Source organism: Arvicanthis niloticus, chromosome 5 (genome assembly GCF_011762505.2).
Source record: "Arvicanthis niloticus isolate mArvNil1 chromosome 5, mArvNil1.pat.X, whole genome shotgun sequence".
NCBI lineage: Eukaryota > Metazoa > Chordata > Mammalia > Rodentia > Muridae > Arvicanthis > Arvicanthis niloticus.
This window is the reverse complement of record NC_047662.1, coordinates 9,051,911-9,062,704: the sequence shown is the minus strand read 5'-3', so window position 1 is coordinate 9,062,704 and position 10,794 is coordinate 9,051,911. Positions and strand designations below refer to the sequence as shown.

The 10,794-nt window shown below is 35.6% G+C and overlaps 1 protein-coding gene across 6 annotated transcripts; it reads left to right on the top strand.

The window, feature by feature from the left end:
* Positions 1-1,945: 1,945 nt before the first annotated feature.
* Positions 1,946-8,639, top strand: LOC117708940 (uncharacterized). Of its 6 annotated transcripts, XM_076933499.1 has the most exons (5): positions 1,946-1,975; positions 5,131-5,257; positions 6,952-7,350; positions 7,504-8,199; positions 8,281-8,282. In XM_076933499.1, coding segments are annotated over exons 1-5 (1,254 nt in total). The 6 variants fall into 6 exon arrangements, with proteins under 6 accessions (XP_076789614.1, XP_076789613.1, XP_034358844.1 ...); XM_076933498.1 differs by having other exon boundaries at positions 6,952-7,329; positions 7,504-8,639; XM_034502953.2 differs by having other exon boundaries at positions 6,952-7,329; positions 7,417-8,639.
* The last annotated feature ends 2,155 nt before the right edge of the window (positions 8,640-10,794 follow it).

Genomic DNA, 10,794 nt, shown 5'->3' with positions numbered 1-10,794 from the left:
TAATGAAGAGTGGTGGAAGAATGAGTTGGAGTTCATGATGGAAGCAAGCTGAGAGCTCTGTCCTCTACTGGAGACAAGTCTCTAGATAGCTCAGTTTTGCAAATGGAATCCAATTCTTTGACTTTCTGAAGCTACTTCCTTAGGAATCCAAATCCTGTCAATCATTTACACCAGGTTCCCTACTGATTATCCCATAAGTCAGCATTTTGAAACCTTAGCCCCTTGACTCTTAGAAAAGAAAGGAAAAAAATTAAAAAAAAATAAACATTTTATATGTAGTTTGCTTGGGTGTGCTTTCTGGTTGCCAAGTAAAGACATAGAGGCTATGTTTAAGTGAGATATTAGGTACCTGTTTTTCAAGTCCTTCATTAAGTTTGCTGTTGGAAATTGCTCCATTCATAAATCTTGAACTCATAGGTGTGTATGGCTCTGTCTACTGAATGCTGGGGTTAAACTCCTTTCCCACTATACCTGGATGTAACCTTTTCCTCAAGTAGAACATATTTTTCCCCAGGCTGTTATTGAACTCAGAAACCTGCCTTTCCTTTTAAACAGAAACAGAAAGTTAACTGAGTGGGATTTTGTCCTGAAATCATCACTCCCTCACTTCCTGGTGATCCTTTATTACTTGTACCATGAACCTTGTTTTTATTTAACTGTTTTTTCCCTTTACTGTCTCATTAGTGCAGCTGCTTCTGTCCTTCCAGGTCCGTGGATCCCCTAAAATAATTCATATTGTACCTTTACGTTTTGCATTGTTGAGAAATCCTCTAAAGAATAGTTCTTATACTAATTTATATATTCTTTCATTCATGTTTTAAGAGTTCCGTCCCACAGCCTTAAGTACTGTCCTGAAGGTCACAGCATCACCATTTTCCTGGCTGTATATCAGATACATTGTACTCATTGGAACGCTGCTGTTTCTGATTCTTATGTAGACATTACCATTGGAGCTCTATGTAAGTACTGCTGCACTGTGATGAGTTAGTTTGAATGCTTTGCACATCCTTGTCTCTCTTCTAAAAACAATTGAGTGATGACAGCTGTCTTTAATTTTTGTAATGATAGGCTTGAGATCTTGGCTATTATCTTCAGTAGACTAAGGGATGTTCCTTCTGTTCTCACAATATACAGAGCTTTTGTAGTGATCCTCTGTGATATTTTGTCTCAGGCATTTTATAAGTATGTTGACATGGTTGTGAGCCTTCTCTCACTGTTCATATTTTGACCCTTGTCTTGTTTGGTTTGTGCCTGTTGAAATAGTCTCAACAATCCTTCTGAGTTCTTATGTTTTTATTTATGTGTAAACACATGTATGTATATGTATTTATGTGTATGTATATGTATAGGTATTTATGTCAGGAGATCATGGCATCCCTTCTTACTTTCATGTAGAACTAGAACATATGTATGAGATAGAACCTTTGTGTTCCAAGACAACAGGATGCAAATGGAAAAGACATATACTTTATCTTCCACATAGAATGATCTAGACTTTTATCAAAGACTCAGATATTTTATTCTAGTGTGATTAATACTGAAACTCCATTCAATTCTAGAAATCAGTTTTGGCATGCACTAGATATTTGTCTTTGACTCTAGTCCCAGGAAGGTGAGTTTTCAGTAATTACCCTGAGTATTAGTGTTCTACAGCAGGTATACATGTGTTCTATGTTTGTGCCTGGTGATTTCTGAGATTGGAAATAGTCCTCAGGTTATACTCATATCAGGACACAAATGATCACATGCTGTCCCATCTCTAGAAATGTTGACAAGATACCTGGTATCATCTTGCTTTTAATGATTTTTTTAAAATGTGGCTTAGCATTGTCTGTAATAGAGTCATATTTCTTTCATCTTTAAATTGTTCAATCCTTGATGTGAAATTTCAAGAATTCCAATCTTTGTTCCTCACACAGCACCTAGGAGAAGACAAACAAAAAGGATGAGTGCTTCTTTGCTAAATACTCTGAAGGTCAGTGTCCTGTCCACATTTCTTAAAAATCCTTTCTTTATTCAATCCATTCAAAGGATTAATTATATGTGAAATGTGATCTAAGGGCTTGTTTTCTATCATCTTCATTTTCCTCTGTGATAATGAAAATTTAATGTTTTTTTTTTTATGTATGTAACATCTTCATATTTCTACTGGATTTTATACTGTGAGGACATAAATATTCCCATGGACTGGAGACCGGCTGGTCTCTAACAGCATCTATTAAAAATGATTCTCAAGAATATATTGATGGTTTTTTTTATATTGGATAAAGTTTTGTCCTTTTATATTACTGTGGAAGTAAGGTCTCTTGTGTTACATCAATTGTATTTCATGGATGGTCTGATTTCCAGACACAAGCTTGTGAATGTGGATATGGAAATATGTTGAAATTTGCATCACTAAGCAATATGTGGAAGAGTAGAATTTGGAGAAGAGTAAAATTATAAGGGCCCCAATGTGTTGAATCCTAACAGTAAATGTATTAGCTCTCTAGAGGCACAGATGATGGATGGAAATTGTCTTTCTTTTGCCAATAATGTGATTGTGAGCTGATGCAGATTTCAGTATTCTGACAACTCTTTTTGGTATTTAATGTCACACAGTAATCATTGACGTGTTGAGACCTCAAGTCTGTTTGTTTCATCAGGGATACTGCCCCTGTGGTAAATTCTCAGTATAGAAATGTCTATTTTCCTTTCTTTCTGATTTCAATCTTTAGAAGTAGTGTAAGTCCTGTGGTCTTCACCTTCTCTTTTCACCACATGAAATACATTAGTGAGAATTTTCTACAGGGCATTGCCTTGGTGCTATGTATAAACCCTTAGTTTTCAAACATAAATTAATATTCTTCCTAAATTTTTTTGTTTGGTTCTTTAGCAGGAAGCAGCCTTGATAGAACCTATGTTATTCTTTTATATCCAAAGTATGAATTACATAACTGAAGGGTTGTAGCAATGATTGTATTTTTCATTACAATACAAATTTAATTATGTAAGTGTTCATCTGAATACTTTATGTACACTGAATGATACATAATGCCCCTGACACCCTGAGTGCAGCACCAAACCCTGCTGACTGACGACAGACATAGTAGTGAGCTGCAACATGTTTAGAAAGAATGAAATTACGTTTCTATGGAAAAGCAGCGAGTACCTTTACCTCTTAGTCATTTTTTCATGCCCAGGTCTACATTTTTGAGGCTCATTTGTAATAGAGACAATATATAACCAGTGTATTACAGTTTTCATGAACAAAGAATTATAGATCATACTTCTACAATTCTGATACATAAGTGGTCAAATACTGAAGAAAATTAAATAAGGTTAAAAATAGAAGATTGAAATTTTAAATAGTTAATATTATGAGGAATAGTTATTAAATACTCATGTAGAATTAGTATAATTCTCCTTCAATTTGAAAACAAAATTTTATCAAGGAAAATGATTCTACTTCATTGGAATGCATTGCCACTTATGCCACTTACTCAGACATATGTATCAATCTTTAATGAAAGACCATATGTATTGATTATGCCAACTTCTATAAAATATTGAATATTTTAATGCTCTCAAATACTGATATTACTACTTTATAGTTTTGAATAAATTCTCATAAAATAACTTCCCAAAGCATTTGATTTTCTGCATAATATGATATGTTGAATGTATGCCCTGATGCGTCAGTTTTACTCTGTTTCAGAAAAAACTCTGACATTTAGTTCATTCATTAATTCTGCATTTCATATTCTACCAGTTTGATCTAGAAAGGATGTAATGTTCTACTTAGTCCTCAGATTGTTACATGGATACGTTGTAATACAGACAAGTGAGATGGAGCTGTATACAGGGATAAGCAAGTATCCACATTTTAACAAATTGTGCATTGTAAAATTTGTAAGCATGTTTCTTGAAATCATAATTTGACAATTTATGATGTGGCACTGGGATTTTATTTGAAATCAACATATATTTCATAAAGTTATATTGCTGCATCTAGACATCAAATGTATATGTTATATTCTGTAAATGATTACTGCATTTGAAATAATTATATTGAAAGACTCCCGAAAGGGTAGATCCTCACCCAAGTCTCGGGATATCACAGCCACCCAGTAACTCACAAGACACTGAACTTGATGCAAACAGCAAGAGGCTTTATTTTGGGATCAGTCCACTGAGGCCGAGACTTGTAACACACACAGGGGCAGAGGAGTGTCGGCCCAGAGGCCAGGGGGAGAAGGGTATTTAAAGGAAAAAAAAACCACAAACAAGGGGGGTGAGGGGAAAACCAAGGAAGAACATCATAAAAATAGTGGAAAGTCTCAGCCCATTATTTAGTCATGTGGGAAACACCCTGTACATGCCTTTTGTTTTTTGTTTTTTTTTTGTTTTTTTTCAGGAATTTAATCTTGCTCGACTATCTACTTTATGGTTAGCCAGTTCTTAGAACCTAGAGCTCCTCAACCGGCTGGCCTGCATTTTTGGCTCAGGTCAAGGGGTCATAAAAACTCTCATGTCTTTTATAAATTTTCTATACCTTTCAATATCATGCACTTTAAGAGAAATAGAAATACAAGGAAGTCTATGAGTGTTTTACGAAGTAGTTTTTATTATAGTTAAAGTTCATTTGTCTTCAATATATGTTGATTACCTTTGCCTGAATATATGCATATGTTCTGTGTATTCCTCTTGGGAGTAGTCATCAGAAGAGATCATTGGATTTTAAAGAACTAGTTTTAAGATTCCATTGTGTAGTGCATTGTGGGTGCTGAGAAACAAATGTCACAATAGAGGACTTTAAAAGATATTCTACGAATCAAACTGCACACAAAATTTTCAAATGCAGTGATGGTGACCAATCTTTCATTTATTGCTAAGGTCTTAGTAAGGTAAAGAAAATTTACAAAGGTACGAGCCTTTCTAAATGGGAACATTCTAGTAAGTCATTGTATGGATTGTCTGTGGAAGAGCAGCAGTTTATAACTTCAGACACTTCTCCATAGAACTTTTTGAAAACATTCATGCTTCAATATTTTATTCAATCATTTGCATCACAAAGTATATCTTAATTAATTCTTTTTTAATGAAGGAAAGCTTTTGGTCCAGCAGCAAATAACTAGTTTTCCATTCCAGGGTTTGTTAACCTTTAAGGATGTGGCTGTGGACTTCTCACTGGAGGAATGGGAATGTCTCGATCTTGCTCAGAGGGCATTGTACATGGATGTGATGTTGGAGAATTACAACAATCTATTGTTTATGGGTAAGAATTCACTTCTTCTTGACATCCTGATTCTTTCACTGAATGTTCCCATTTTGTGTTCATGCAAACTCTCTGAAGTGTCTACAGACCCCCAAAAGAGGGAAAATCATGATTTTTCTGGTTAAAATCATAATGTTTTGTGTTTTTTTTACATTACTATGCTTTCTTTGGAAGAGTAATCAGTGCAATATTCTCTGAGCTCTTTCTTTACCACTAATCTAGGTTGATTCAAGTCTTTAAAGTTCAAAAAATTAAATATTCAGAACAAGGAATTATATTTGTATACATAAAATAGTTTGATTATTTTAATCTTAGAAATTCTTTAAAATGTTCCCTCATTTATGATTTTAAAAACTGCAAAGGGCTTCAAGTGTATATAGAGCTGGTGTTATGGAGAAATTTTTTATTTACTTTTTGAAAATTGGTTTAGTTCTGGAACATGATTATTTATCCTTTCATTTAGGATACTGAAATAAAACTATTTACTGGTTTTCATGTCAATGTCAGTTGCATCATAAATATATACCTAACCATAGCTACACATTGTCATGCTGAATCAAATTGTAACCATAATATTAGCGATACATTGTTTAGAAATCTACTTTTTCATTAGATCGATCACTTATTTCATAAGATCGATCACTGATTTGTCCTAGCTTCTGCAAGGTACAATTTTCTTTTTTTTTTATTTGTAATGTTATTTACATTTTTTTTTGTTTTTTTGAGACAGGGTTTCTCTGTGTAGTCCTGGCTGTCCTGGAACTTACTCTCTAGACCAGGCTAGCCTCAAACTCAGAAATCCGCCTGCCTCTGCCTCCCAAGTGGTTATTTACATTTCAAATATTTTCTTCCTTCCATGTTTCTTCTCTGTAAACCACCTTCCTCTGCTTCCTCCCCCTACATCTATGAGAGTGCTCATCCACCCACCCCACAATGCCCACTCACTGCACTATGATTCCCCTATGCTGAGTCACCGAGCCTTCACAGGACAAAGGACCCCCACTCTCATTGATTTCAGATATGGCAATCCTGTGCTACATATATAGCTGGTGACATGAGTCCCTCCATGTGTACTAAAATCCTTAGTGATTTTGTTCTTGGGAGGCCAGATATCTGGTTGATTGATATTTTTGTTCTTTCTATCTGGTTGCAAATCCATTCAGCTACTTCAATCCTTCCCTAACTTCCCTATTTGGGACACATAGTAAGTTCAACTATTGGCTGCAAGCATCCATTTATGTTGTTCAGGTGCTGGCAGAGCCTCACAGGAGACAGCAATATCAGGCTCCTGTCAGTAAGCACTTAATGGTGTCAGCAATCCTGTCTTTGTTTCTTGTCTGCATGTGGAATGGATCCCCAGGTGGGGCAGTGTCTGGATAGACTTCAGTCCTTCAGTCTCTGATCCACTCATTGCTCCTGTATTTCCTTTAAGCAGGAACAATTATGGGTTACTATTTTTGAGGTGGGTAGGAGGTACAATATTAAAATAAGACTTAGAAGGCACTTATCATTTCCTATCATTTGATATAGGTCAGATTTGAGGTCCTTCTAAGGATCCATATAATGATAAAAAAAAAAAACCTCTTCAGAGCACGAGTCCATGAGACTGTAGAACTTCAGCAAACACTGGTTATTGAATCACTTCATACTCACATAAGTAATGCCTGACATCCCTAATTCAACTTTTTTTTCAGAAAATCACCCCATATGCAGAAATTATAAGAAGGTCTTGGATGAAGACACACTGTACAGTGTCCATGAGCCTGTGAATATCCAAGAGAAGTCTTCTAAATGCAATGAACTTAGCAAAAGTATTCATGAATCTACCCAAAGTACACCTCATAAAACTAACCACAGAGATGCATCTCTTCAATTCTCAAACCTAAAGATACCTAAAACTGGGAACACCAAAGATGTTTGCAAGTATAAAGAATGTGCAAACAGTTTAAATGTATGTTCACTCATTAGTCTGAATCACGGAATCCACATAGGAAAGAAAGAACAGAATAGAAATACAGAATTTGATGAGGTTTTTCTCTCTAAACATAAACCATTGCTGAAGAAACACAGTAGTGGAGTGAAGCCTTACAGAGGTAGTGAACCTAACCAGGGCTTTACCCAGAGAGACTGTCTTCAAAGTCAGGAGAGCATTTATCCAGGAAAGAAACCTCACAAATGTAGTGAATGTGAAAAATCTTTTAAACATAAATTCAATCTTAGGATGCATCAGAGATTTCATACACGAGGAAAACTTTACAAATGCAGTGAATGTGACAAGTGCTTTGCCCAAAAATCCCATCTTAGTAGTCATCAGCGAATTCATACTGGTGATAAGCCTTATAGGTGTAGTGAATGTGACAAATGCTTTACTGTAAAAGGCAATCTGAGAATTCATAAGAGAATGCATACAGGAGAGAAACCTTACAGATGTAGTGACTGTGACAAATGCTTTGCCAGGCAATCGCATCTTATTACTCACCAGAGAATTCATACAGGAGAGAAACCTTACAAATGTAGTGAATGTGTCAAATGCTTTTCCAGTAAATCCCATCTTAGTACTCATCTGAGAATGCATACAGGAGACAAACCTTACAAATGTAAAGAATGTGACAAATGCTTTACTGAAAAAGGCAATCTGAAAATTCATCAGAGAATTCATACAGGAGAGAAACCTTACAAATGCAGAGAATGTGAAAAATGCTTTGCCCAACTATCACATCTCAGTGCTCATCAGAGAATTCATACAGGAGAGAAACCTTACAAATGTAGAGAATGTGACAAATGCTTTACTGAAAAAGGCAGTCTGAAAATTCATCAGAGAATTCATACAGGAGAAAAACCTTACAAATGCACTGAATGTGACAAATGGTTTACTGCAAAAAGTAGACTGAAAATTCATCAGAGAATTCATACAGGAGAAAAACCTTACAGATGTAGTGAATGTGACAAATGCTTTCCCAGTACATCCCATCTTAGTACACATCTGAGAATGCATACAGGAGACAAACCTTACAAATGTAGAGAATGTGACAAATGCTTTACTGAAAAAGGCAATCTGAAAATTCATCAGAGAATTCATACAGGAGAAAAACCTTACAAATGCAGAGAATGTCAAAAATGCTTTGCCCAACTATCACATCTTAGTGCTCATCAGAGAATCCATACAGGAGAGAAACCTTACAAATGCCATGAATGTGACAAATACTTTAGCCGTATAGGTAGTCTCAGAAGGCATCAGAGAAGTCATACATTAGATAAAACTTACAAATAAGGTGTTTGTGACAAATGCATTACCCACAATATCAATCCGTGAAATTATCAGAGATTTTACACATTATACAAATTTTATGAATGAAGTAAATGAGACAACCCTCTACCAAGAAAAATCATCTTAAAATTTATTAGAGAATACTTACAGGAGGGAATACTTTTTAAAATATATTTAAAGTGTAAATCCTTTACTTTTGGCAAAACTGTTAGAATAAAACAGAAAATTCATACTCGTTAGAATCTTAACAAACGTAGTGCATGCAGAAATATCTTTCACTTCATTTCATGTCAATGGAAACATCTAAAGTATTTTAGTGGGGAAAGATTTTCTGTTGGGACAAATGTGGCATATGTTTTTTCCAGGGTGTTTTCTGTGCAACATTTGAGGCTCCACACTAGAGAATTAGTACAATCATGAAAAACTTGTGAAATCCTTCATGCAATGTTCAAGTCTTAAATAATGTCAACTATTTATGCTTGGTGCAACTCTGAAAATGTGACAAGGTAGGATAGTTTTCATTAAACTTTTTCTTGTTCACACTCAAATATTACCAGATGAAAATGAGTGTGGAATGTAGAAGAATATAGTGTTGTATAACATTTTCATGAAAAGAGAAATAATGCATGCCAAAGAGAAAAATAAGTAAGATGTATATGATAGACCTCAAAATATGTAACAAAACTGGCAGCATTATGTTTATTTTATTCATATGAACAAACTCAGACAAGTTGTACTTAAAAGAGTGTTGTACAAACCAAGCCACGGAGACTACATGTTCTTTATCCTATATTATACCTACTGATGTGAAATACATTTCAAGTATCCAGTATTCATGATTCTTATCAACTGCTGGTTTTATGTTTCAGGATAAATACTGACTATAAGTCCTTTGTGCTCAGCAACTCTGTCCCTATTGTCCTATAAATAAAGCTGAATGATTCAACAAGTTTGATTTGGTTGTTTTCAGTTTGTACTTGGGTTACTTAGATGAATATACGTTGCATCTTTCCAACAAATGTCTATCATAAAGCATATGAGAAAGATAAAGTCATTGCCTCATGGAAATTAACCATATGTTAGAAGAGCATGGAAAATGAGGCTGACTGGACTTGGAAGATTCACTATTTATGGAAGAGCACTGTGAGATGCACGTTAACAGGATCCACTTTACAGCAGCCTGATGATCATTCCTAGAACTTCCAGTGACTACATTTTTTGGAACCCGCCTGGACTATGTAAGTACCTTCTGGGAAAAGAAACTTCTCTTCAGCTTCAGGACAACTGAAGGGGCAGTCTGGGGATAGGAAACTTTTGGAGTAGGTGGGAAGAATCATTCCTTGACTGAAACTGGTTTTGTAACAGGATAACTCAGAAAAGAGGGACTGAGGGCCTGAAGGACCAGAAGCTCCTCCTTGTGAGGAGGAGCCTGGAAATTGCATTGTGGGGAGCTAGGAGTGGAGGACACTGCCTTGGGTCTCACAGCTATGTAAAAACGCCCTTCATCCACAGTTGTTGTCTATTTAGGCCATTTTGAGCAGATGTCTGCATACCTATGAAGATGTGCTATCTTGTAGTGATACTCTGTAGACAAGTAGATGGTTTCTTTATCCTTTATGATGATCCTATGAGGATTCCTAAGTTTATAGTAATTATTACGCTTTTTTAGTAACACTATTAAGCTCTTGCTGATAGTCAAAAGTGCAGTGAGAACTCTTCCAGACTTCAATGTCACTTCTGAGGAAGTAACCAGTCATTTTACTGCTCACTGTTTGTAAAACGTATAAACAAATATCATAAAAACGGAATTAACAATGTATTATAGGTGCCAGGAGAGAAGACAAAGATATTGACTGGGCTTCTGTATACAAAACTTGACTAATAACTTATTTATGGTTTTTAACACTCCAGGAACCTGTGGATCTGTGACAGGTGAGGAATGGTTAGCCAGGTAATTACTTCTAATGGATATCCTAATGGATAACATTCACTGTTGTAACCTTATTAGATCTCTTTGGATTCAAGATCACTCTGGTTTACATAGAGAGTTCCAGACCAGACAAGAACCCACAGGGAGACTCTGTCTGTAAATAAATAAACAAACAAACAAATAAGCCAGGTTATGTCACATAGCTCCAATCTCAGGTCTGAAGTAGAAGAGGGAGTTTGTGCTAGAAGTTTCTTTGTAAGCAAGACTGGCCTTGAATTTACAGACATCCCCTCCTCTCTAATTCTGTGCTGATTTACAGGTGTGCATCACCACGCATAG

What these genes read in the sequence shown, in the direction of transcription:
- LOC117708940 (XM_034502952.2), top strand. Translation starts at nt 1,946, where the DNA reads ATGAGTGCTTCTTTGCTAAATACTCTGAAG. An exon ending in CTTTGCTAAATACTCTGAAG is followed by an intron (nt 1,976 to 5,130) that starts GTCAGTGTCCTG and finishes TTTCCATTCCAG; the next exon opens with GGTTTGTTAACCTTTAAGGA. An exon ending in CAACAATCTATTGTTTATGG is followed by an intron (nt 5,258 to 6,951) that starts GTAAGAATTCAC and finishes CTTTTTTTTCAG; the next exon opens with AAAATCACCCCATATGCAGA.